General features: G+C 24.5%; 5 protein-coding genes across 5 annotated transcripts; all 5 read right to left on the bottom strand.

Annotated features, from left to right (window-relative positions):
- Window positions 1–358: 358 nt before the first annotated feature.
- PY17X_1003200 (AP2 domain transcription factor AP2-SP2) lies at window positions 359–10,788 on the bottom strand (the record flags this gene model as incomplete). Its single annotated transcript, XM_022956158.1, has 2 exons — window positions 359–760; window positions 988–10,788. 2 exons carry the CDS (start codon window positions 10,786–10,788, stop codon window positions 359–361), a joined length of 10,203 nt encoding a protein of 3,400 aa, XP_022813242.1.
- A 1,940-nt stretch (window positions 10,789–12,728) lies between these two features.
- Window positions 12,729–13,288, bottom strand: PY17X_1003300 (conserved Plasmodium protein, unknown function; the record flags this gene model as incomplete). The annotated part of the gene is made up of 2 exons (XM_022956159.1): window positions 12,729–12,809; window positions 12,914–13,288. The coding sequence occupies 2 exons, from the start codon at window positions 13,286–13,288 to the stop codon at window positions 12,729–12,731; spliced, it is 456 nt and encodes a 151-aa protein (XP_022813243.1).
- Window positions 13,289–14,377: 1,089 nt separating this feature from the next.
- PY17X_1003400 (conserved Plasmodium protein, unknown function) lies at window positions 14,378–17,484 on the bottom strand (the record flags this gene model as incomplete). Its single annotated transcript, XM_022956160.1, has 9 exons — window positions 14,378–14,478; window positions 14,605–14,856; window positions 15,006–15,174; window positions 15,358–15,421; window positions 15,573–16,569; window positions 16,688–16,739; window positions 16,864–16,897; window positions 17,178–17,233; window positions 17,482–17,484. 9 exons carry the CDS (start codon window positions 17,482–17,484, stop codon window positions 14,378–14,380), a joined length of 1,728 nt encoding a protein of 575 aa, XP_022813244.1.
- A 1,649-nt stretch (window positions 17,485–19,133) lies between these two features.
- PY17X_1003500 (uncharacterized protein) lies at window positions 19,134–20,204 on the bottom strand (the record flags this gene model as incomplete). The annotated part of the gene is made up of 1 exon (XM_723986.2): window positions 19,134–20,204. One exon carries the CDS (start codon window positions 20,202–20,204, stop codon window positions 19,134–19,136), a length of 1,071 nt encoding a protein of 356 aa, XP_729079.2.
- A 1,688-nt stretch (window positions 20,205–21,892) lies between these two features.
- PY17X_1003600 (uncharacterized protein) lies at window positions 21,893–23,338 on the bottom strand (the record flags this gene model as incomplete). The annotated part of the gene is made up of 1 exon (XM_723985.2): window positions 21,893–23,338. One exon carries the CDS (start codon window positions 23,336–23,338, stop codon window positions 21,893–21,895), a length of 1,446 nt encoding a protein of 481 aa, XP_729078.2.
- Between the last annotated feature and the right edge of the window lie 2,458 nt (window positions 23,339–25,796).

The following is a 25,796-nucleotide window of genomic DNA, read 5'->3' on the forward strand; positions in this document are numbered from 1 at the left end:
AATTTTTTTGAGAGAAAAAAATATTAAAAAAAAAAATAAATGCTACATAAAAAACAAATAATTAATACATAAACAACGTTGGGAATTTTAATTATTACAAATCAAAATAACAATAAAACTCATAAATATTTATATACTATACAAAATATAGTTTGCCATGAAAAAAAAAATAAAAACTATGTAGTGATAAATATATCACCATTGTATTATCATGTCAATATACCATCATATTGCTCCATTTATCATGCTAGCGATTAATAATTTTTCTGTTACTTCATTTTACCATTTAACCACAGTAGCTAGCTAATTTGAAGGGGGGAATTCAAGTGAGCACTGAATTTCCTCCCTTTATAGCTACCTATTTATTACTATCAAAGTAAAACAACAAAAGTGATCTTATGAGCATATTGTGTTCATCATATGACAACTTGCTTGATGGGATATTTTTTAGTAAGCATGTAACAAAAATATCTATATACAATTGTATGGATTTGAGATCATACATGTTGTTTATAATATCGATATGATATTTTTCAACTTTTTTTAATATATTAATATATTTTTGTATTTTTTTTTCACGTAATAAATTTTCAAACAATGGATGTTTACCTAGCTTATCATTATTTTCCACTATATTCCCATTATTTGAAAAATCTATGGGGTTTAAATTTTTAAACAAATCAATGATTAAAAATTTGTATATCACCTTTTTAAAGTAAATTGTCTTGCTTGCATCTTTAGATCTATTCACGTTTATATCCTGTAAAAGTTATAAAAAATAAAATATGATCGAAATAAAAGATATGCGCAGAATAAAATAAAAGTATAAACATATACATTAGACCAATCACATTTTCTATACTTCCTGTTTGATATTAATGACGCACATTTATGCATATAAAAAAAATGAATAATTCAGCGACTTGAACATTTCGAAAAAAACAATTCATAAGTATACACCATTTTTTCATGTTAAAAAAAAATTACGTGTAATGTTAGGCAAATATATTCGCAATAGGATTCCATTAATGTATCTTTCCTTCTAATGTTGCATCGAAGCGATAAAATATTGCTAATGCTAATATTTTTGAATATGGATATGTGGTAATTATTAATTAATTTCTCATTTTGTGTATATTTCTTTTTTAAATTCTTATCAAAGCTTATATCTATTTGTAGGCATTTTTTCATAAATTTATTATTGAATTTGTTCGTTATTTGCACATTTTTTAATATTGTCCCTTTTTTATTAATTCTATGAATAGAGCTACCAACAGAATTAATACCATTAACATTATTATTATGCCCTTTTTGAAAACATATGCTTATATCCCTATCATCTGTCATCCATTTATATTTCCTTTCGTGATGAAAAATTTTCTTGTTATGTTTTTCTTTTTCAAAAATGTTTGAAATGTATTTATTATTATCTATAAATGTTTCCCCCTTTTTGATATTGTTGGTTTGGCTAGAAAATTTTATATTTTTAAGAATATTATTATCTGTATATGTGAAATTATTTATATGTTTTATTATTTTTGGGTTTTTTCGCCCTTTTTCTATATCATCATCAAGAATGTTATAATTATCCGCTACATCTATACGCATTTCTTCTTCATCATCTATCCTTTTTTCATTACTATTGATTATTTCTTCAGAATTATTTTCCGTATTATCCCTTTTTATAGCATAACAATTTAAATCACACTCTAAACTCGTACAAGTTTCATTTCTTTTATTAATATTTTTTATATTTTTTATATTTTCAACAAGTGGATTCATATTTTGACTTTTAATTGGATCATTCACAAAATGATTTACAACGTTGCTCTGCATGAAGTTCCGTCGTCCTCCTATATTGAGATGTGTACTCTCATCACTTATTGTATCTATACTTCTTTCGAACATATTTTCATTTCTGTTAAATCCGTTCCCTCTTTTTGGCACTTGTTCTACATCGCCAAAATGCCCTTCCACGGAATTGAATACACCTTTATATCCTTCCATATCATAGTATTCCTTATTTTCGTTTTTGATTTTCGTAACACAGTTTTGTTCATTATAAAAATTATTACCATCATTATAATTTCTACTTGTATGATTGTTGAAAAAAATGTATGGATTATACCTTGGAATTAAATCATTATTTATTTTTACATTATTAAGATTATTTAAATCTCTAATTAGGTCACCATTTATGTTTTGATTCATTTCATCATTTCTATTGCTATTATTATTGTCATTATATTTATTTAGTTTGTTATTTCTCTTTTCACGGTTATCATTTTGTAATCGTTTAGGCAAATTACACATATTCATAAAGCTTTGATCAGGATTTACTTCCTTTCCATTTATTAAACTACTACCTTGCCTTATATATTCCATATCGTTGTTAATATAATGACATATATTTTTTTTTTTTTCGTTTTTTCTTTCATCATATGATTGCATATTTATTTCTATTTCATTTGCAGAAATACTACGGGAAAATTCAGTACCTATATTCAGTTCGTTTTTTTTTAAATTTATATCTTCATAGTTGTTATAATTAAATAAAAATTTATGCTTATCACTTATATTATTAACATATGAATTCAATAAATTATTTGGTTCACATGTATATGGGATGCTATTATTAGGATAAATTGTTGGATCTGTAAAAACTCTTTCATTGTTATTTTCCCACCACAAATCGTCTATTTTATTTTGCTCATGATAAATTTGTTTGCTTTCATGACTAAAGCTATTTGTGAATTCATTCATTTTACTTCCATTGTTGCACAAATCTTCATTTTCGATCTTTAAATTTGTGTTTTCCTCGTTAAAATTATTGGAATTATGATAATCCGTATATATATCATTTCTGCTCATATATATATTATTATTTTGGCAGTTATTTATATCACTATATTTATTGGGTGTAATTCTCAAATCTGTTGTTTCTTTTTCGTCATCTCTATTTCCAATGCAATCCTTATTAGTATTATTTTTAGAATTAAATAAAAAATTATTTTCATTATTAAAATTTTCTAGATTTTCATCAATAGTAACAACTTTGTCAACTTTATGTGTGTTTGGTGATAAAAATGAGATTTTAATTGGTATATTTTTTCTATCTGTATAATGTAAATCAAATGAGTTTCTCCATACATCAGGATAAATGTTATTATGTTTATATTCGGAATTGTTATTATTTGCTTCTATATCGTTAATGAAATTTTTATTTATTTGATTATCATTTATGCTGTACGATAATTTTTCATTATTTATTTTAGGGGTATTTGTATTATTATCACCAAAACGTATTAATTTTGCTTCAGTTTCCCCATAAGTTTTCTGAAGAAATGGTGAATTTATTTGTACCATTTCAACAGAAATTCCACTCTTATTTTGCCCACAAAGATTACGTCTTCTGTTGGTGCCATTACAATAGATATTACTAAAATTTCCTACATTGTTAACATTATCTTGGTAAAAACTTTGCCCATTTTGAGTGTTTGTCTGCTCCATAAACTCAGAAACATCAGTTGGATTTATTGTCAACATATCATTAGATAGACTTGTATTTTGACATTCGATATTTGCACCATTATAAATGTTACAATCAGGGAAAATATAATAATTATTGTTGTTGTCCTTTTTATTAATTTTATTAGAATTTAAATAATTTTGATCAATATTTGTCTCATTTATAGCGAACTGATTATTTTCGTTTTCTTTGGGATGTTCACTTATCCACATATTTTTATTAAAATTCGTTATTTCATATTGATTTTGCGATAAATGTATTTTTGGTATATTTAAATTTTTATTTTCTATACAATAATTTATATTGCTAATTTCTGATTTGTTATCCATACCATGTTCTCCATTATTGAAATATTCTTTACCCACAATATTGCACGATTTAGTACATTCTACGTCATTAAAATTATTATTATAATATTCTAAAAAAGGCATAGATATATTTCCATTGTAAGTATTATAGTTATTGCTATATTCGATTTTATGCTTACCCATATTATCACCCTTTCCTATTCCATTATTCCACATTCCTTCATCATATTTTGAATATGTATTACAATTCCAATTCAAAAGCGTTGCGTTTTCTTTTTCAACATTCAAATTGTTTTCTTTCATCGTGTTTTCATGACAAAAGTTGTTCAAATTATCAATGTTGTTATCACTGCTGATTCTATTAATGACGTCATTTCTAAATGTATTTTCACTCATAATAACCGTATTATTATTTTCAACATTATTTAAAATTGTTTCAAAAAATTTATTGGTGTAATTTTCTGTCCTGTTTAATTTTTTTATCGTATCTACATTATTAAATGTATCATGATAGTATGCCTCCTCATTATTTTCCATTTCATATGGGTTTATTTTTTTATAAAAATATTTTTCAATCCTTTCTCCATGATTTATATATTTGTCTGCTAATGGTATTCGTGTATTGGGGCCTATAAAACATTTGCTTAATATTTCTTCATTAGGAATATTTAAATTGGTGTGATTAAAATAGGGATATTCATTGTCATAGCTATTTATATTAAAATTTTTTTCAATATTTTTCATAAAAACATAATTATTATTTCTATCTCCATCCATTAGACACATTTCATTATTAGAATAACTATTTATATAATTGTTTGTACCAATATCTTGTTTTATATTTATACTATTAATATTATAATTTCCAAAATAATTTTCATCATTTATTTTATTTAATTCAGTTCTATTATTAATTTGAGTGTCCATGTCTATTGTGCTTAAATTATATTCATTGGTGAGACTGTTTTGATTCTCCATTATTTTTCCATCGTATGTCATTTTTATTCCAACTAAATAGGGTGCATTATCGAGTCTATTATAGTTTTGTTTATTATTACCAATTACAACATTATTGTTATAACCACATAACAAATATGCATTACCCATATCATTTGTATCACTTGTAACATTTTTAAAATTTCGATCCCCCAGAATATCATTTTTTGGATAACTTGATATCGAAATATGCCCTGCTTGATAATTTCTAAAAGCATTTTCACCAGATATATCAGTTCCCAAACCTTTGTAATAATCATTTTGAGAAATCAAATTGTCATTTTGAATATCGTATAGGTGTGAGTCAGATACGGAATATATATTCCTAATTAGTTCGTTGTTCTTATTTAAATTGGGTAATTCATATATCCCATTATTATTTTCACTAACTATTCCGTTCACTTTTAAAAGTATATTTCCATTTATATTAGTATTATCAATGTTGTCATTACTAATAGCTTCACACTCTTTTTTCCTTTTTTTCTTAGATGGAATATTTCTCAATGGAATGCTTTTTCGTTTTGATACACTAATATCATTTTTGGTTTTCTTTTTTAATCTTAAATTGTTTCTCCTTTTTTGAACATTTAATCTGCTTCTAACAGCTAATTCTCTTGCTGCTAAAAACCCATATCTATAAACAGAAAAACATTCTTTTTTTTTGTATCCATATGCACACCATCTTTTTTGTCTAATATCAAAATGTACTCCTTTCATTTTGGGTATCTTCATAATTTTATGGTAATAATTTATGTTACTATCTTCTTTGGTATTTTTCTCATTATCACCTTTCAGTTTATAACTGCATATTTCCAATTTATCTAGTTCACCTTCTCGTACGTTTTCAATACAGTTTTTGAAGTTACCATCACTTACCTTGTCAATGTTATCATCATTTTTTACCTCACTTGATTCATTTCCTTTTTTTTTTTTTTTTTTTCTCTTCTTATTTGCATTTATTCCAGAATAACACATATTATCAATTTCGATGGTGAAATTATTTTCTTCACTTTTTCTTATTATATATGGCTCGTTTATACCGTCTCCAATTTTTGGTTCCCCTGCTATATCGTCATTGTAAACATATTTTATATTATTTTCATCTATATATAATTCATTGTTTCGATTTTTTATCTCATTTTTTGATGGTCTATATTTTTTATCACTTTTTTTATTGTCTATAATTGAATTTGGAAATTTATTTTCAATATAACTAGTATCATTTATTTCACCAATTCTAGTATGGTAAATTAAATTGTTCGTTTCCTTTTTAAAAAAATTTAAACATGTATTATCTGAATAATTTTTATTTACACATCGATTGTTTATATCAATTAATTGTAGCATAGAGGTAGAATGATTTGAAAGATTTTCATCTACACTAATAAACATTTTTTCTGTGCTTCCTTTTTTTCTATTTTTTGATTTTTGTTTTTTCTCTTTCCCCTTTGTCCCTATGATTTCTCCATCTTCTTTTCTTTCACCATTTTTGTAAAATTCATGAATTGTGTTTATTTTTTCTATCGAGGATTTTACTTTGTTCCTATTTTTTAAAATTATCTCATCTAAAATTGCTTCCTTTTCAGGGTTTTTATTATTTAGGTCCCCTTCCAATATATTATTAATCTTCTCTGTCATATTAAAATCGTTTTTGTTTCTTTCTTTCTCCACTCCGGTGTTGTCTTCTCCCTTTTTTTTCTTTTTTCTCGACCTCCCAACTGTGCTATTCTGTGTTTCAGCTTTGCTACTATAGTTACAACTTATTTCATTTTTCTCCTTTTCCAATATTTTTTCAGAGTTTGAAATTTTATTTATTCTATTATTTTTTAAAATGTTTTTTTTCTTTACATTTACAATATTACTTACATTTTCAAAATAATTATTATTATCGCCAAATTTTGTAGTAAAATCTTGCTCATTGTTTTCGTTTCTATTACTTAAGTACGTGTGTAACATACCTTTATTATAATACAAATTATTGTTTCTATTATCATGAAATACATTTAAAATGCTTTTCGAATCTCCCTTTCGATTTTTTCTGATAACACGATTACATTTATTACTATCCACAATTTCTATTTTCTTATTCAAAGCTACACTATTTTCTACATCTTTATGTAAAATGGTATTTTTCGTCATGCTTGAAGTATTGTCAAATTCGTTATTTTTTTCATATTTTTCTCTACTTATTACATCACCATTTGAAAGGTTTCCAATATTATTGTTCACATCGTAAAAATAATTGTCACTAGTTCGATATTGATAAATGCAATTTTTATTCGATAAAATATTATTCCCATTATTAGTCAAATCATAATTACGTATACTTTTTGTATCATTGTTATGCTCTTCGTTTTTCCTTTCAATGCTAACCCCATCAAGATCATTATCATTTTTTATAATATTATTAACATAGTTAAAATTATAACGAGACTTCCAATCTAATCGTTCCACTTCAGCAGTATAATTCACTCCTTCTTTCTCTGTTCCTATATTATTAGTGTGCATAAATACCTTTTCACTAAAATTTGTACAATTATCATTTTTATAATAATAATCATTTCTCTCTTTGCTATTGCAAGTTAAATATTGTGGCTGTGGATTCCATTCTGTAAATTTTTTATCCTCAATTTGTTTATTTTCAGTATATATACCATTCATATCTCTATTATTAATACTATTGCTTCCTTCAAATTTATTGAAGTAATTAGCATATCCAACATCATTTTGAGGATACGCCCATAATGGCGTTTTATTTTGGTCACCAGAAAAAGTAGGATTATTCGATTTGTTATAATATGTATTTTCAAAAATATTCATACAAATATTCACATTTGAATTGCAATTTTTATAATTATGTACACAATTTCCATTATTATTTTCACAATAACTATTTGTACAATTGTTGGGAACCTCATTAGGGTAAATTCGTTCATTGCTCATTGAATTTTGTTGCATATTAATTTCATCATCTTTAACATTTTCATTTTTTGATTGACAAAGAAAATTCCCCGAATTAGTTATGTCTGAAGAAATAGGCACACAATTTGAAAACTGTTTTTGTTTGTGAAATGATGAAACATTACCTATCAATCCATTGTTATCATAAAGTTTTGTGTTCACTTCACTGTTTAATATATTTGAGAAGTTTATATCATTTATTTTCCCATTATTTGTAAACATAACATTAAGATGCTCATTGTTTCTTAAAAAATTTGAAGCATCATTTACCCATATGTTTTCGTTTTCTATAAAATTGAAATCATATTTTTTTTCTTTCGAAGGTATAATTTTATCACTATTTATATTGCATACATTGTTAGTATTATTCCCTTTGTCAAAAATTACACTTTCTTTATTTCCTGAAATTTTACTCTTGCTTTTCACATTCCCATGCATAGATGAAATGCTCTTGGGATGATAACTTAGATGCGCACCCGTAACATTTTTGCCGCTATTCAGAATTGATTCTATTTTCTCTGATCCTTTTTTGGAGAGTTCTTTCTTGTTCACTTTTGCATATGTTGTTTCACTCTTATTAATAGTTTTATTCTTTTCATATTTTCCATTTCCATCCTTTTCATTGATTTTCGAGTTCCGAAACTCTAGAGCTAGCTGTCTAGCTTTATAAAACCCATATTTGCACACAGGGAAATGTTTCTGAATCTGTTTATTGTTTTCATTTTTCCAATATGCTATCCATCTAATTTGATTATGATCAAATGTCAATCCTTGTATCTTCACCATTTGCTTAGCAAGTACTCTATAATATTTTCTTTCGTTCAATGGTATACCTGTTCTTTTTTTTTTCTTCTTATAATTATTAGTATAATTATCATTACAATTGTTCAGGTTTTCATAATTATTAACACTTTTTTTTCCATAATTTAATAAAACATTATTTACATCATCTGTTGACACACATTTTGAGGGATAATTTGTTTCTTCACTTTTTATGTCATTTATAAAAGGAGACTCATTCTTAAAAACATATTTTTCTTCGTCTCCTAATTTATTTTCTTTTTCACTTTTTAACAAAATATCCAATGAATTTTTGTATGAAATTTTTCGTTTATCCCCTTTGAATTCACTTTCATATTCAATCCCAAATAATGCATTATTATCATACGTGTTATTCTCTTTTCCATTAACACGGTCATTATTTTTTTCACAAATAACTGTAGTAGTTGATTTATTTAAGAAGCATGTTTTTTTTTTTTTTAATCCATACTCTTCCCTGATATTATTATCTTCGTTATTTATGGAATCACTATTTTTAGTATCTTTCATATCTTCATCACATTTACTAGCATTTGTAGTGCATACATCGACAAAATTTTGGTCGCTAATTTTTTTTTCCTTATTATCCGTTTTTATATGTATGTTGTTTTCGTCTTCTTTTGAATTTTTATTCATAACATTGCACCCCGTAGTTATTCCTTTACCATATTCATTAACATTTTCTTCATCTTCATTTAAAGAGGATGCCGTCCTATTTCCAACTTTTAATCTGCTAACACCCAGATCAGTTTTTGATATATTATTATGTTTTTTCACATTTTCATTATTCTCATGATTTAGTTTATTAATTTTATCACAACATTTTGATAGGGGGTTGTTTTTATATCTAATATGAAGCACATTTGTTTTATCAGAAGAATTATCTTTATCAATTGGATTTACAATCATACTGTCTTTATACGTTTTTTTTTCCAAAATTTTAATTAAATGTATTTTACTATTTGGTTTACTATTTAAACACACATTATGCTTATCTCTATATATTATGCTTGTCCTTTCGGATATATTATTCGCTTCCTTTTTATTTTCTTGACTGTTTATTGGTAATATTACCTTTGGCATATTGAGATTATCAATACGTAATTTGTCTATGTCACACACAATATCACTATTATTATGCTCCATTTTTTGCGGTATATTATTATAGAGCATTTTTTCCGCATCCCATTTTTCATCATTTTCATTGACTATTATATTTTCTAGACAACTGATCTTTTTATTAATATTTGGAAGATATTTGTTTCTATCAGCCTTTTTATCCCCGATATTAGTAGAAATATCATCACTAAAGTTCGTTCGTATTTTTTTTATTTCTTTCTCTGTATTAGTCATGTCATTATTTCTTATACCTTCATAACCCTCTTTTTTACGCAATTTATCACTTCTTTCTTTTTCACTTATTATCTTACTATTTTTCTCTATTTTCTTTATATTATTACACACTTCTATTATAACTGTATCTATTTTATTATCATTGGTACCATTAATATTATGTTTATGAATTTCATTTGGGGAAAAACACAAAAAATCATTGTAATTGTACAGGTTCTCTACTACATCTATGTTCAATTGATTCTTATTATCATTACTATTAGTTTCTCTACATTTTACTTCGTTTTTTTCTTCCTCAAAATTTAGAGATATATCGTCATTTTTGGTATTTTTACAACGTACCACTCCTCCTGTTTTTATCTCTCTATTATACAATTTAATTATACTTTTTTGGCTTTTTAATAGTTTCTTTTTTCTTGTATTATTCAATTTTTTATTTGCTTCTTTGTTCATTATTATTTTATTTTCTATATAATCCAGTGGGTTACATTTGTAATGGTTTTTACTGTATTGATATGGGCTTATTGCTACATTCGAATTATTATATTTTTCCTTTTCAAAATATGGTGATAAATTATATTGATCATATCTTCTTTTTTCTTGGTTACTGTTAGAACAAATCATGTCAAAACTATTTTCTTGTGCATTTTTCTTACTATGACCATTATATTTTTTTTCTTTGGGTTCTTCCTCTTTTTTTAGATCATCCTTAACATTATTTAAATTTTTGCTCCTCAACTTTGATATATTTGAAATGTTCTCTGTAAAAAGACCCAAATTATCCTCTTCCAATGGTTTATCTTTAATTCCACCTTCATTCATGTAGTCTATATTTTATTTTTAAACTTTTTATAAAAATAACATATATATGTAACTTATTTTTTTTTGACACAGTTGCACATTCACAAATTTATACATGCATATAGTGCCAGTTCCTTTACATATCTTTTTATATGCGCATCATCGCTTCAAAATATGTACATATATTATTTGGACAAAAAAAAAATATTCAAATATTGATAAAATATGTATCTAATCAAATCCAAAAAAATATATTATATGAAAAAAAAAGTTTTAAGAAAAAAATACCTTATGATATATACATATTTTAGAGAAAGTACGGAAAATAGGAGTTTAAAATAAACGGAAAAATATGCATAGTATAAGGTGTATATATAATATTCTGAAAATTTTCAAAATAAATAAAAAAATAATGACATTAACAAAAATATACAGATGCAACATACCATTAGTGCCATGTCTTAACTATTTTCTTCAAATTATATACTGCCTGTCTCTTGCATATTATATATACTGTTCACTACTTTAATACGTTGCTTATATAATATTACTAAATTCGAGCATTCTATTGATTCTTCTAATTTTTATATAAGACAATGCTTATTACGTTAATTAATATTTTTATACATAATAAAAATTCGTTTATATACACTTATCTACTTTAATATATATAATACTATTTATAGCTTCATAAATAGAACAACCAATGTATTGCTATGCAATAATAGGAGCACATCGAAATTACAAAATAAATAAATAAAACAAATGAATACTCATGTATGCATATATATGCATCGTAATTTTATCATGGGATATTATTTATTTGTGGTTATAAGCTTATAGAAATATCTAAAATATCATATAAAAAAAAACATGTACATATTATTTATTTTGAGCATTTACATTTTAGTTTCGATAAAACATTGTATTTACTAGTATGTTTATTACATGAATGTGCATATATTAATTCAGGCTTGTTTTTAAGTATCTTATTTTATACATTAATTATAAAATCATTGAACAATATATAAATATATACACACATATATATAATATGCAACAGGTGCATTTTTAAGATTTAGATTTTTTCATAACACAAAAAAATAGGAAACAAAAGGGAAAGCATAGAATAATATGGATAAAACATATTGATTTCACAAAATTGCATTAAAAAGCCAAGTGCTATTATTAAATAAATAAAAATAATTACCTCAAAATGTAAACTGCAAACATCCCTATTGCTTATGTTGAAGTAGTTACAACTATTTTTTTGCTCTTTTTTATAGCTTGTTTTAGTAAGAATGATATATTTTTGATAAACTGGTTTTATTTATATGAGCAAAATAATTTAATACTTAAAAAAATAGTAAACTCGCAAATTTTCATTTAAAAAAAACGTAAAGAATGAAACAAAAAAATAGGTCGTATAAAAATTATTACAATAATCATACAAAATAAACAAATGAGTGCATGCAAAAAAAAACTACCACTGGTAGGTATCATTCTCCCTTTATAATATATAGCTTTTCTTTACTATACTACACTCTTTAGTCTTTTTTTCTCTTTCATGTTTAATATGTATTAAAACTTACATATATTATCCATTTCCAAATATTAACACATAAGAATAATCCTATATTCCTACGCATAATCGACCACTTGCAACACTAAACATCCGTAGATATTTGCACAAATATATATTTCCTCGTTTTTCTCATAAAATAAATTTTATGTTATTTACTCAGAAAAATAATAAATAGTATAATATTAGAATTGTTGCATACGAATGCCCATAAAGCGGTGCATATTAATTTAAGGTCTTATATAAAATAATACAAAAAAACGCACACATATCATAAGATATATATATTAATAGGGATATATTCAATTGATTTCTATGAGCTCTTTAAATTTTATAACTTAATTTGTAATTTGCTTTAAGTAAATTTTTTATGCACAGTTTATTTCTTAAATAAATTTTCAAAAAATTGTTTTTCTTCATATATCCCAAGTTTTCTTTCTTTATCTGCAACTTGCATTACCTATTGCAAAAAAGTGGAAATATGGATGTAGGTGTACATATATGCTCATATTAATATCATTTAATTTGTATTGATTCACATACTTTTATGTGAGTCAATCATACCTGTACAATAGTCTTAAACTGGTCGTAATCCATTAAAGGATAAAATAATACTGGCGATATTATTCCTTTTTTATTTAAATGGATTCCTTTCGACCCTAAACCATATAATACATTTAAATGAAAAGAAAGCTGTTTATCTACTCTCCTTTTATATATCTCATCAATAATTTGTGATTTGGACCATTCTGTATTTAATATTTTTGATTTTATTAAAAAATTTAGAATACTATTTATTTTGGCTCTTGGAGGGTTACCTATAGCTATTTTTTCAAACGACTTTTTCAAATTTTCATCGCAAAAATTGTTAAATGTTTTTATTTTGCTTGGGTTGTTTATCCCTCTATTATTGGTAAAGTTTCTCACAACTCTATTCATAGGTCCGTTAAAAAAAGTAATAACATCAGCAATATCAATTATTATTATTACAATAAACAGTCGGAGAACCTTAAATAGCCGTATTTATGGCATTTTCGTCTTCCCACAATAATGAATCAATATTTCAAAAAATGAAGCAATTCTTCACTTTTAGTCCACAAAATAGTATATAATTAGCACATTTAAAAAAAATATATCAGTATGGAAAATACAATTTATCAATTATATATACCATAACGCTCGTCCACTTCTTTTTTCATTCAATTTTTGCGGATTAAAAAAATGTATAAACAACTATATAAGCATAGCTTGTATGTATATATTATTATTTTGCCTTTTTATTAAGTTATTAATATTTTAAACGAGATAAATCGACCTATATGCAATAAATCTAATACCTTACATGTTATATTGCTACAATTATTCAATTTTATTATTGTATGTTTATGTGTAATTTATCACATCTCTAGCACATATACATTTATTTCGATACGTGTATAAATCAATTAATCGTTATAAGCCAATTCTTGGAAATATGAAAAAATGTAAATATGATTATTTTTTTATTAAAAATTTCAAAAGGTTTTTAAATATATCAAAAAAAAGGATAAATATAAAATGGATGAATAAAAAAAAAGCGAAATCGAAATGTATACTTATGAAAAATATTTTTTTTCGAAATATGTATCTGTAAGAACGAATAAATTAATACATGTATAGTATTATATTTTCGATCCTATGTACATGTATAATGCATATTTCTTTATTTATACAATATACGTGTGGTTATATATATATACAAGTAGTACACATAGATACCAGTAAATCCAAAAATTGAAATAAAAAAAACGTTTAAACAACACCAATATATTATATATATTACAATAAAAGAAAGCTAAATATTTTCATAAATTTTCCTTAATTTTTTATGTGACTGGAAAAACTAAATCAAAAATGTGAAAGAGGGATTAAAATATATAAAATGGAATAGCTTTACAACAAAAATTAAAAATAAATATTTTAAGAGTGTTTGAGAAACATTTTTTTAAGTTTACACTTCGTATAAGTTTTCATATTTTTAATTAATTATTATTTTTTTTTGGAAATGTCATTAATTTTACTGATAAAATCATCTCTTGAAGAACTACTAATAAACGTTACTATATATTGGGTTATTATTTTTTCATTACCTGTATTAACAATAAAAAGAAAAAGAATAAATGTGGCTTTGTTTCACCCATACATATATATACATATATGCAGTAACGAAATTTGCGAGTTTGTCCTAATACACCTTCGCAACTTCTATCACATACCTATATCACGCCCATTAAATAAGGCGGACAATTTTTTTGAGGGAATAATTTTAAATCCCTCGAAAATGTCCGTATTCAAAAATAATCTTCCACTTCCTTTTTGAAAACATAAAATTCGATATTTATCATTTTCTTTATTTTTCATTATTTGAATTTTTACTGGTAAATAACCTGACCATTCTTGTTTCCCGTCTTTCTTAACAAATTTGTTTATCTTTATAGTATTTTCTGAGTATATTATCTCTTCATTTTCTAAAAAATTGTAATAAATATGAAGAAAAATAATGAAAATTGAGCAAAAAAAGGGGCATAACAAAGTGGATAAGTATTACAAATGCATGTTTTCATGTCTATTAATATTATATGCAAAACTTGTGCAAATGTTTGTTTTATGATAATACCAAATGGGTTTTCTTCTTCGATCATTTTAATATCCTTTTTTTCATCTATTACTTTTTTTTTTTTATCTATATTTTTCTGTAATTTTTCCAAATCTAAACCCTTTCCCCCAAATATATTTAAGGTTCCTACATATTCACTAAATAGTTTATTGGGTGAATTGGCATCATTCTGAAGATCAAAATAAAGTATATGGATATATGATGAAAATATATTTGACAAAGAAGATATTTTTTTAACATTCTCATATTACTTTACGATTACATATTTGGCATTATTAATGCATGTATATAAATTAATGAGAGAAAAAAATAATAATGTAACAAAAAACACAAATATATTCTATTAAATTACCAATGATGCAAAAAGTCGGTCATTTTTTTTGATATCCCCATATTCGCTACATACGCTTTCATTGCTATTATAAAAAAAGTTAAAAATAATTATATTAAAAAGGAAAAATCATATTACATGAAAACAATTATAATGATATAGATCACGGGTAATTATCCCTCATCTTAGCAGCTATAGGTTTTAATTTCAATATACACATATATAATTTTTTGTACCTTTTTTGTGTTTTAGCTACACTGCTTTGTTCATCTTCGTCATCCATGACGCTTTTTTCATTATTGCTGGTTTTTTCATCGTCATCGTGTTCAGATGAATTATCCTTATTGTTTAATTTAATTTTTTCTTTATCGTCTTCATCCTTTGTATCACTATGTTCTTTATCTTCTTCTTCATTTTGCGTATCACTATGTTCTTTATTTTCTTCTTCATTTTTCGCATCACTATGTTCTTTATCTTCTTCTTCATTTTGCGTATCACTATGTTCTTTATCTTCTTCTTCATCTTTTGCATCATCGTGTTCTTTCTCTTTTTCTTCTTCCTCTCCTTCAGGTTTAGTTTCTCCTCCTTTTACATCTTCCTTCTCTTCCTTTTCATTATCTTCATCATCATCTTCTTCTTCTTCTTCTTCATCTTCTTCTTCATCTTCTTCTTCATCTTCTTCTTCATCTTCTTCTTCATCTTCTTCATCTTCTTCTTCATCTTCTTCTTCATCTTCTTCATCTTCTTCTTCATCTTCTTCTTCATCTTCTTCCTCATATTCTTCTTCATCTCCTTCCTCGTCGCTGTTCTCAATGACATCTTTATTATCCCTATTCTTATCATCATTGTCTTCCTCCTCTTTATCAGTTTTTCTCTCAATATTAGAGCCATCAGGATTCCTCATTTCGGTCGGATTTATCACTACATTTTTTGTACTATTTTGTTGAAATTTTTTAACCATCTTATTTTTTTTCTCCTTATCAATATGCTTTTCTTTAATTTTTTGGGGTTTTTCATTTTCATGATTAGTTACATCCTTATGTTCTTTAAATTTTTTTTTTTTCTTTTTTTTGCCTCTATATTTATAATCATTGTCATTTTCAGTTACAATATTTTTATCTCTTTCGATTTCGCTATTATTATTATTTGAGTAATCTAAGACATCTTTTTCGCAATTCACACTTTCTCCTTCGTTGTTAGAAGGATGATATTCATATAATGATTGGTTCTCGCCTAATTTTTTAAAGAAGTAAATGTGGTTAGTATAAATAATGTAAACATGTATGACGTATATATGTAATACAAACTCATCAGTTGTTATTATTAATTCCCTTGTTCAATTAACATTTACCTTGAATGTCCTCGTTGTGGATATCTGGAGAACTAGAGCCTATCTTTGCAATCTGTTAAGAGGTTCAAAAATATATAATAAATAATTTGTATATAAATATGAACTTTAGTTTTATCTTCCAAATTTAGTAGCAGTTTTCTACTTCCTTTTCATATTTTGTTTCTTTTTGTATTTACTTTGGTATGGGTGTCATTTTTTTCTATATTATGCCTAAATGCGAACAAAAAATTAGTTTATATATAGGTGATGCTTTAGAACAGCGTTATATCGCTTTACACGCTACGCGTTGCAAAGACGTCCATATATTTGCAAACAAATATTGCCTTTATAATATACTCATATATAGGTCATATATTCATGTATTAACCATAAAAATATATCAATTTCATTGAGCTTAATACTAATAATATATATAAGTATATGTTCATTGAAAAAAATATATAGATTGGTTATTTACTGCATATATATACATTATATTTTTTTCACTCACTTCTTGGAATTCTGAATTTTAGAATTTCCATCCTTGGATTCATTTAAATCTAAATTCTAAATTAAAAATATAAATAAAATTAGAAAAATATATGTATTGCATAAATATACTTTAGCATTGTAGAGAGAGATAATGAAGCTTATATAATGTATTCAACTTTTGTTATTTATCTCCATACATATACATATATGTAATAATTGTATATGCTCTATTTTTTTTCTCATTATTCCTTTTTATTATTCTATTTGTTTTTGTGTTTGTGGTTTTTCCACAAATTTTTCTCCTCTTTTGAAGTTTGTCATACCATAGTGCTATTAAGCTATTAATAGAAACAGTTAACCCTCTTTGAAAAAATGTCCATAAAATTTTCAAGATTGTATCCTTATGCAAACAAAAATATAGTGGTGTGTAAAAATATATGCAATACAAGCATATAATTTTTTATCTATTATACAGTGGTTTGTTTATATTTGATATATTTAAATTAGTTATTATATTCTCATGCTTATCAAATTTGTGATTTATAAACAAACCTATGATGGTATGAAAATTTTATTTTACTTGTTTAAACTTTTTATTTTTCATTATATTATTATTTATTTTACCTAATTACTACTTATATGTTTTTATTGATTTTTCGGGTATTCGCGTTTAATCTTTTAATTATCCCGCTTATATATTATTCCAGTTATGCATAATATATAATTTTATTCTTTTTCATAAAGCGGTAATCATAATGCAAATAATTTCGTAATTTTAATTAAATCCAATTTATTTTATATAAATTATATACAAAATAATTATTATATTAATTTATTTTATTTTCGTCTGTTATATCCTTTTTGTTATATTTTACGTTATCTCTTTTTTTACTCATTAAGTATTGAGGCACACCGGAAAAATTACAATACAAATGGAAATAAAAAAAAAAATATATATATATACAATCAATTCAAATATTCTTCAATTTACTACTTAAAATTGGAAACCAATTTTTTTTAGTTCGAACGTTTTTGATACTATATTTTTTGCTATCATTATATTTGGGTATGTCGTGAGAAAAGATAAGCATAATGAAAAATGATTATTCCTTTCATAACATTATATGTATATTATGAATTACCATTACGATATGCTATAATCTGATATGATAAATTATGGTATTGGACATTTATTATTATTGCAAAAGAGACATCACAGTAAATTAGTAAATTAATAAAGTATTATAAAATAAAAACAAAAAGATGCTACTGTGAAAAGCTCACCTTGAAATTTCTCTAGAAAGAATTGTAAAAAAAAAATAAACATAAGATCAGAACGAATAACCTTTACATTGAATTTTTTAAAGTTTTAAAATATAATTTGACCAAAAACGAGTTACATAATTAATTTATGCTTATAATTTTATTACAATCAACTCATTTAATAACGTAAATTTTGTTAATTGTTTTATTTCATACTAATAAAAAAATATAATGTCTACATTACTATTATTCTATAAATGAATACAAATTTATTTGTTCATACGCATATTTGTTATAGTACAATTAATATTCGATCATATGGAATAATTAAACAAACACTTCAAATAGAAAACAGTAACAAACTAAAATTTGTGGCATATATTAAGATGCTATTGTTTATAAATATACACATGCATACTTATTTTTAATAATCAACCGATTTATAATTTTTTATTATGATTTTTACTTTTAATTTAAAAATAATGTTAAAAAAAAGGAAAAATACAAATTAAGTACTTTAATTGAAAACTAATAAGAACACATATTGATTTAACTTATAAAAAATATAAAAAGTGAGAATATAACATATTTAAAAAAGTTAAACAAATTGCACTATTATGTGTCATTAAAACATAAACAAAATTGTATGAATTGCGTGAGAAATGCTGTCTTCTATATTTCAACTTTCTCACTCTTCTACATACATCACATATTAACTTGCTTTTGTGGAGAAAATGCGATATATTGCTAATCCTTTGTTCCCATTATATGAGCAATTACAATATATTAAAATGTCCCTATCTACCTCATTAGGTATCAATAAGTATGACGTTAAGAATATTTTAGAATTTTGATTGCCAGGATGAGATGCTAAATCGGGATAATATTTTGCATTAGGCATTATATTATTTACATTAGTTTTTATAAATTTCATTGTTAAAATAGAAAAATACACCATAGCAAAACAACCTTCTGGTTCTAAACGGGCGCCTTGCATTTTAGTAGTATAACTATTACAATTTATTCCAACAACATCCCCAGGATATGCATCTATTTCACAAATGGGATTACTAGTATATTTTACAGGTTTTGTTAAAAATTTATATTTCCCTTGATTGTTTCCATAATCGCACCCTTTTATATAATCGCCTTCTAAATCATTATTCAATCCATGTGTTTTTTTTATGTTTATTTTAAGATACGGCGTTATTCCTTCGTTTCCTTTTTCACTGTCACATATACAAACAATAGTTACATCTTCTTTTACAACAAAAGGTGGATATATACTCAAATTATAAGTATCATTTTCTATATTATTTGTTAATATAACTCCAGGTAAAGTGTTGTGTATGTAAGCTTGTTTATTATTTATAATAAATTCATCTTTTATCCCATCATATTTAAAACAATATGAAGGATCATATGTCTTATTACTGTTATTCTTATTATTGACAATAGGGCAAAGCAATTTTATTGTCTTGTTATAATCATGATCAACACTACAGTTTCCCGTTGGATAGTCTCTTAAGTTACATATGAAATAATTGCCAACTTCTATTTCTTTTAAATTCGCCATAAAAACAGGGGTATATATATATAAGCATATACACATATAAAATAACAAAGAATATAATGCTTTTCTCATCTTAAAAACAAAAATTGATAAAAATATTAAAATCGAAAATGCATAATATAGAAAAATAGAAAAAAGCATATTTTGCGCTACGGAAAAATATGTGTTAATATGACATATAATATGGCGTGCGAACTCATATTGTTTCATAATCAACAAAAATAATAAAAATAAATATATGTACAATCGTCAATAAACTTTTCACATATATATATATATATATATATATGTATATAATATATTTTTTTAAATCTTCAAACGGTAGAGTCAACAAAAATGCTTCAAGTATGATAACTGTCGATTCAAAGAAACAACCAAAAGTTATCGTAATAAAGAATTCTTACATTAAAACTGAAGTATGCGTTATTTATTTGTTACAATTATGATTATTCATTGCTGCAACTAAAAAACATTCTGCAATATAAAAATTGGGAATTGTTTACGCATAAGCATCACTATATATGAGACAGATCGAAATGTGTTTGGCTATGTGAAGACATAAGCATATATTGTATATTTGCCTTGTCCCTCCTCTTTATGTCACACAATATTTATTAATTCCTTCAAAATATCAAAAATCCTAAAAGTTTTTTAAAATTTATAGCAAAATATGGATTAAATAAAACAATGTGTTCATTTCAAAAGATATATTTTAAATTCTTTATCTTTCGTGTTTTTGAGATATTATGCATATCTTATATTTTCAAAAAAATGCATACCATTAACAAATTTAAATTCATTTTATTTTTAATTCTCTTTAATGGAATAAAACATTAAAATAATATTTGAAAAAAAATCATAAATTAAATATTTCCCATGAAAAAATATATTTTATTATTTAAGGATTAAATTATTAAATGGTCTTTTCTCCGCTTTATTGATATGCATGCAACTTTCACATAGGATGAATCTCAAAAGGGTGAACCGTTTTTAAGGTTATATATTTTTGTACTGTTTTTAAAATTAATCCTCAAAAAAAACATTTTTTTCACATGATTAAAATAATAAAGGTTTTTTTTAATATATATATTGTTACACATGCTATTTAATATTTTTATCTTTAATTGTATTTTATTTATTATATATGATTTTTTTGTTATAATTTAAAAAAATGTGTGTATATACATGCATAGCCATTTATTGTTTCATTAATTGAGAGTTGTTTGCATTTTATATACATGTTAACCCTGTTTCTCTTATTCTCTTATTCTCTTATTTTTATTTATTATTTTTTTCTGTCTTTTATGCAGAATTGTTTTCTTTTTCGCATGATGCTTCCATTTTCATACACTCGTCTTACATTGTTATTTGAATTTAATGCTTTTATATATATATATTTTTAATATTAAGGTTTTCAATAATGTCATTCATGCAAAAAAAAGTTATCATTGCTAGTTGGTTATATACACATTTTAGTACACTATTTACACATTAACATGTCGTATGGAAATGGTTGAATAAATGTGGCTACATAATTTAATGAAGCTATAAAAAAACATTATATTTGATACTTAAATGCATATTCAATATGTATCAAAAATGATATGTAAAAATATGATATATGTGTAATGAATTAAAAATATATTAGGAATAATTGCATTGAAAAAAAGCGTAGCAATGCATAAACGTAATAACATGAGGAATATGTGTTAGGGCAAAACAGATAGATATATATATACGAATAAACAAAATAAAGGGAATAGTTTATGCAAATGTGTACATATATACAGTCTGTGAATTTGTAGTGGCAAAAATAAAATAATTTTATTTCGTATGTTATATCAACCAAAAATTCGAATAGTGGGCATATATTGACACTATGCACATATTGTACTTCATCATAAGAGGAGCATATGAATAATTAGAATAAATGCGATTGAAAAATAGTTAAAGACCTCATAATAAGAAGAAGAGGTACCAAACATATTTTGCCAAAATGTTCTTTTCTTTCTCAAAGGTCCATTGTTACCAAAATGTTGGTCCTCATAATATTTATCATGGGTAGATATATTAATTCCATTGTCATCCTCATAATTACTATAGTAATTAGTATTATTGATAGAATTATTTTTTTTCCTTCTATTACCAGTCATTTTCTCACTATTATTAGCATCTTTATTTGCTCTATTACCATTGTGTGTGCGCTCATTTGATTCATTCTCACTCGATTCAGTCTCATTCGATTCATCATCATCACTAGAATCCATTTTATTGCTTTTGTAAATTTTCATATGTTCATAATATTTTTTATTTGCATGATTGCTAATAATGCCTTGTATTTGCTCAGGGTTTTCATGTAAACCCATGTCCCACATGTCTCCAATTGAAATATAGTGGTCATTCAAAGGAGCAATTTCTTCTACGTTGTTGTCAGGGGATGTTAAAATATTTTTCGATGTATTTACATATAAAAACATAGTGCCGATATATTCATCTCTTTTGCATGCACAACTAATTTTAACATTTTCATTTATTTCGTCAGGGAGTATAATATAAGACATATATGAATGCATTTTTGATAATTTAACATCGTTACTCGGATCTGGTATAACTCTAGAATTAGGTATTAAATTTTTTGACGATAATAATATATCATCTTCATAATAAACATTATGAAAACAATTATTTGGCTGTAATTCTAAATTATTATTATAAATATTATTAATGTCTTTTTTATAACAATTTATTCCAATTACGTCTCCTGGATATGCATATATATGACAACTAGAATTTTCATATAATGCTTTCCCATTTGTTAAATCTTTTTTCGTTGGTATATTATCTCCAAAATCACATCCTTTTATTTTTTTTGTCATTTTTTTAAAACTCATTTTCATTACATGTTTTATATCTGGTTTTGTTTCAGAAAAACATAAACATATAAAATCAATGTCTTTAGATGAATATGGGGTTCCATAAAAATAAAATTTATCACGAAATTGGGATTCATTTGCTGCGATCAAATCTGGAAATATATCATAAGTATTAACTTCTGGCGATGTTCCATTTGGGTTTACATGGTCTATATATGTTTTTTTAGCACATTCTGACGGAAGCACTATATTTTTTGACATCTCATTGTAATCAATATCACAAATAAATAAAAACATTTTCCCAAATTCATTTTCTAAAACACATTCTTCGGCATCACCTGAAGATGTATTTACTTCACAAATTTCAAAGTGTCCTATGGTCGTATTAGGATTTGGCACATTGCTAAAGGCTACATATTTCAATAAGAAACAGAAACAGTAGTACATGAAAATGCTTCGACGTTTCATCATTTACTATTATTCTCAAAATATGTATCACATTGAAGGGGGGAACAAATCGACGAAAAAAGAGCACAAACACACTTTGTGAACACCAAGAATCAAATTGTTGCAAAGTGCTTCAATTTTTATTTTTTTCCTTACTGTGATATTATAATTTTCAAAAAAATATAATGTAAAAAATGTAATATATTTATAACATTTTAACAAATAAATCTTGCTTAGTAGCATAATTTATTTTTAAATAAAAAACAACAAACGGTAATAGTGGACATCATAATATATGAATGTCTTATAATGTTATTAAAATAAATCGTAAATATATATAATTCAATATATGTGTTGTGTCTTTAATGATTTGCCTTACCACAAATGCAATATTTTGCTTTAATGTAGAAAAAATATTTATGTATTTGGAGCGTGATAAGCAAAAAATAAATTATTTAATAAAATGGAATAATTTTCGCAATCCTTAAAACAATTTTATATTCATAAATAAAATAAGAGAGCCCCTTAATTTTTTGTGTCTATTAAGCTTTACAACACATGCAGATTAAACAAATTATCCCAAAAGAAGATCTAATGTATGCTTTATTTTAAGCATGTAAAATTTGATACAAGTAATAAATAAGAATTATAAATTTATATACATAAACATGTGAATCCAAAGAAAAAAAAAATTTTCTTGCAAATTGATTTTTGCAATGCATAGTTGTTTTTTTAAACAATTCATAATATATCGAGTTTTCAAAGAACAAAATCCCTCATCAGTTTCCTCTTTTTATATGAACAGATATAAAATGATGACGGAAAACCTTCTTAAGCATGAATATATACTTGTATACATGCACGAATTTGAACATGTGATAAATTTGTTGAGTTTTTAAAAATATGTGTCACTTTGTGAAAACATAAATATACCTTCCTGGGATAATTTTCCATTAAAAAAACGAAAAAGGTGTTTCCATAACAAAATAAAAAATAAACAACTTTATACCATGAAAAAAATTAATAAAAATGGAAAAATGAGTAAAAAACTTTTAATAATAACAAAATTATTTTTATATGTTCAAAGATGAAAATGTCTATTTGAAAAAAATGTGCTACACTATCCATAGCATGGCGATTCTGTATACATGCAACCATGTCATATCCTGGCATTCCAAACATACAAACATTTTTTAATGTTTAATTTTTATATAAAGAAATTAAAAATTAAAAAAATAAACAATCATAACTTTGTGAATGCAAATTGTTATACTTTAATAAGAGAAAATTTAAGACTCTAAAATATAACAAAATAAATGCCTGAATAAATATAAACATGGAAATTCCACAATCTATAATTTTAATACGTGAAAGTTTTTTCACCATTGAATAAAAATATATAATTTGGATACATTGTTTTATATTTATTTGCATGTAAATTAATAAGCCGATTCATACACAGGAAATGCATAGAGAGTACTAGAGATGTATTTTATCGGACTACTAATAAGTATATATATAATAACGTTCATTACAATTTTATAAAGTACTTATAATCTTATCATATATTTAACATTATTAACTTTAAGAACTTTTATATTTGTTTAAATTACACACACACAAAAAATATATTATAAAACGGAAACAACACTTTAATAAGTAACAACAAAACATATTTTAATTTTTAAATAATAAGAAAGCTATTATTGTTGGTGTTTTTTTACTATAAATTAATTGCGACATAAAAGGAAAATCAAGAATATTCCAAAATAATTGGTCTCTATTTTTAATTACACGGAAAAATGTTAAAATAAATAAAGTACACATTTTCTATTATGCTCAAATATTTATTGTTGGATGACACGAATATTTCCACGTTATAATTTGACCTTCAAAATTATCTTATGAGAATTATTATTCTTAACGATTATATTTGCCAATTTACTTATATGCACACTTCGAGTTTATGCATGTGCATATATATTTTGAATAACTTTTTAATTCAAGTTATTTTTATACTATCATTTTGAGCTATCAATCGAAATATTCTTATGCATAAAAAAATATATATTTTTTTTCTATTTTATTATCATTTGTATACATATATGTGACACATATTTGCTATTTTAATATCATATCAGCCTTTTAAATGCTATAAAAACTGTTTTCTCAATAACTTGCTTTAATGTGTGTGCAACCAAATATGTTTTTTTTGTATTTCCTCTGGTGTGTATGCTGATATTTGTGCATATTCTCTATGAAAATCGTTTGATTATTATTATAAAATATACTTGTATATTTATATATATAGCGGATAAATACAATTATAAAAACCACATTGTAGAAAGCTTAAAATAAACACCACGACATCATGTTTACCCAGGTATATTATCATAAGATCATGAAACATAATCATAAAATAAAAACAAAATATAAATGTTTTTTCTATTCTAACTTTTTAATGTGAAATTATGCATGTTAA

The sequence above is a fragment of the Plasmodium yoelii genome (genome assembly GCF_900002385.2).
Source record: "Plasmodium yoelii strain 17X genome assembly, chromosome: 10".
NCBI lineage: Eukaryota > Apicomplexa > Aconoidasida > Haemosporida > Plasmodiidae > Plasmodium > Plasmodium yoelii.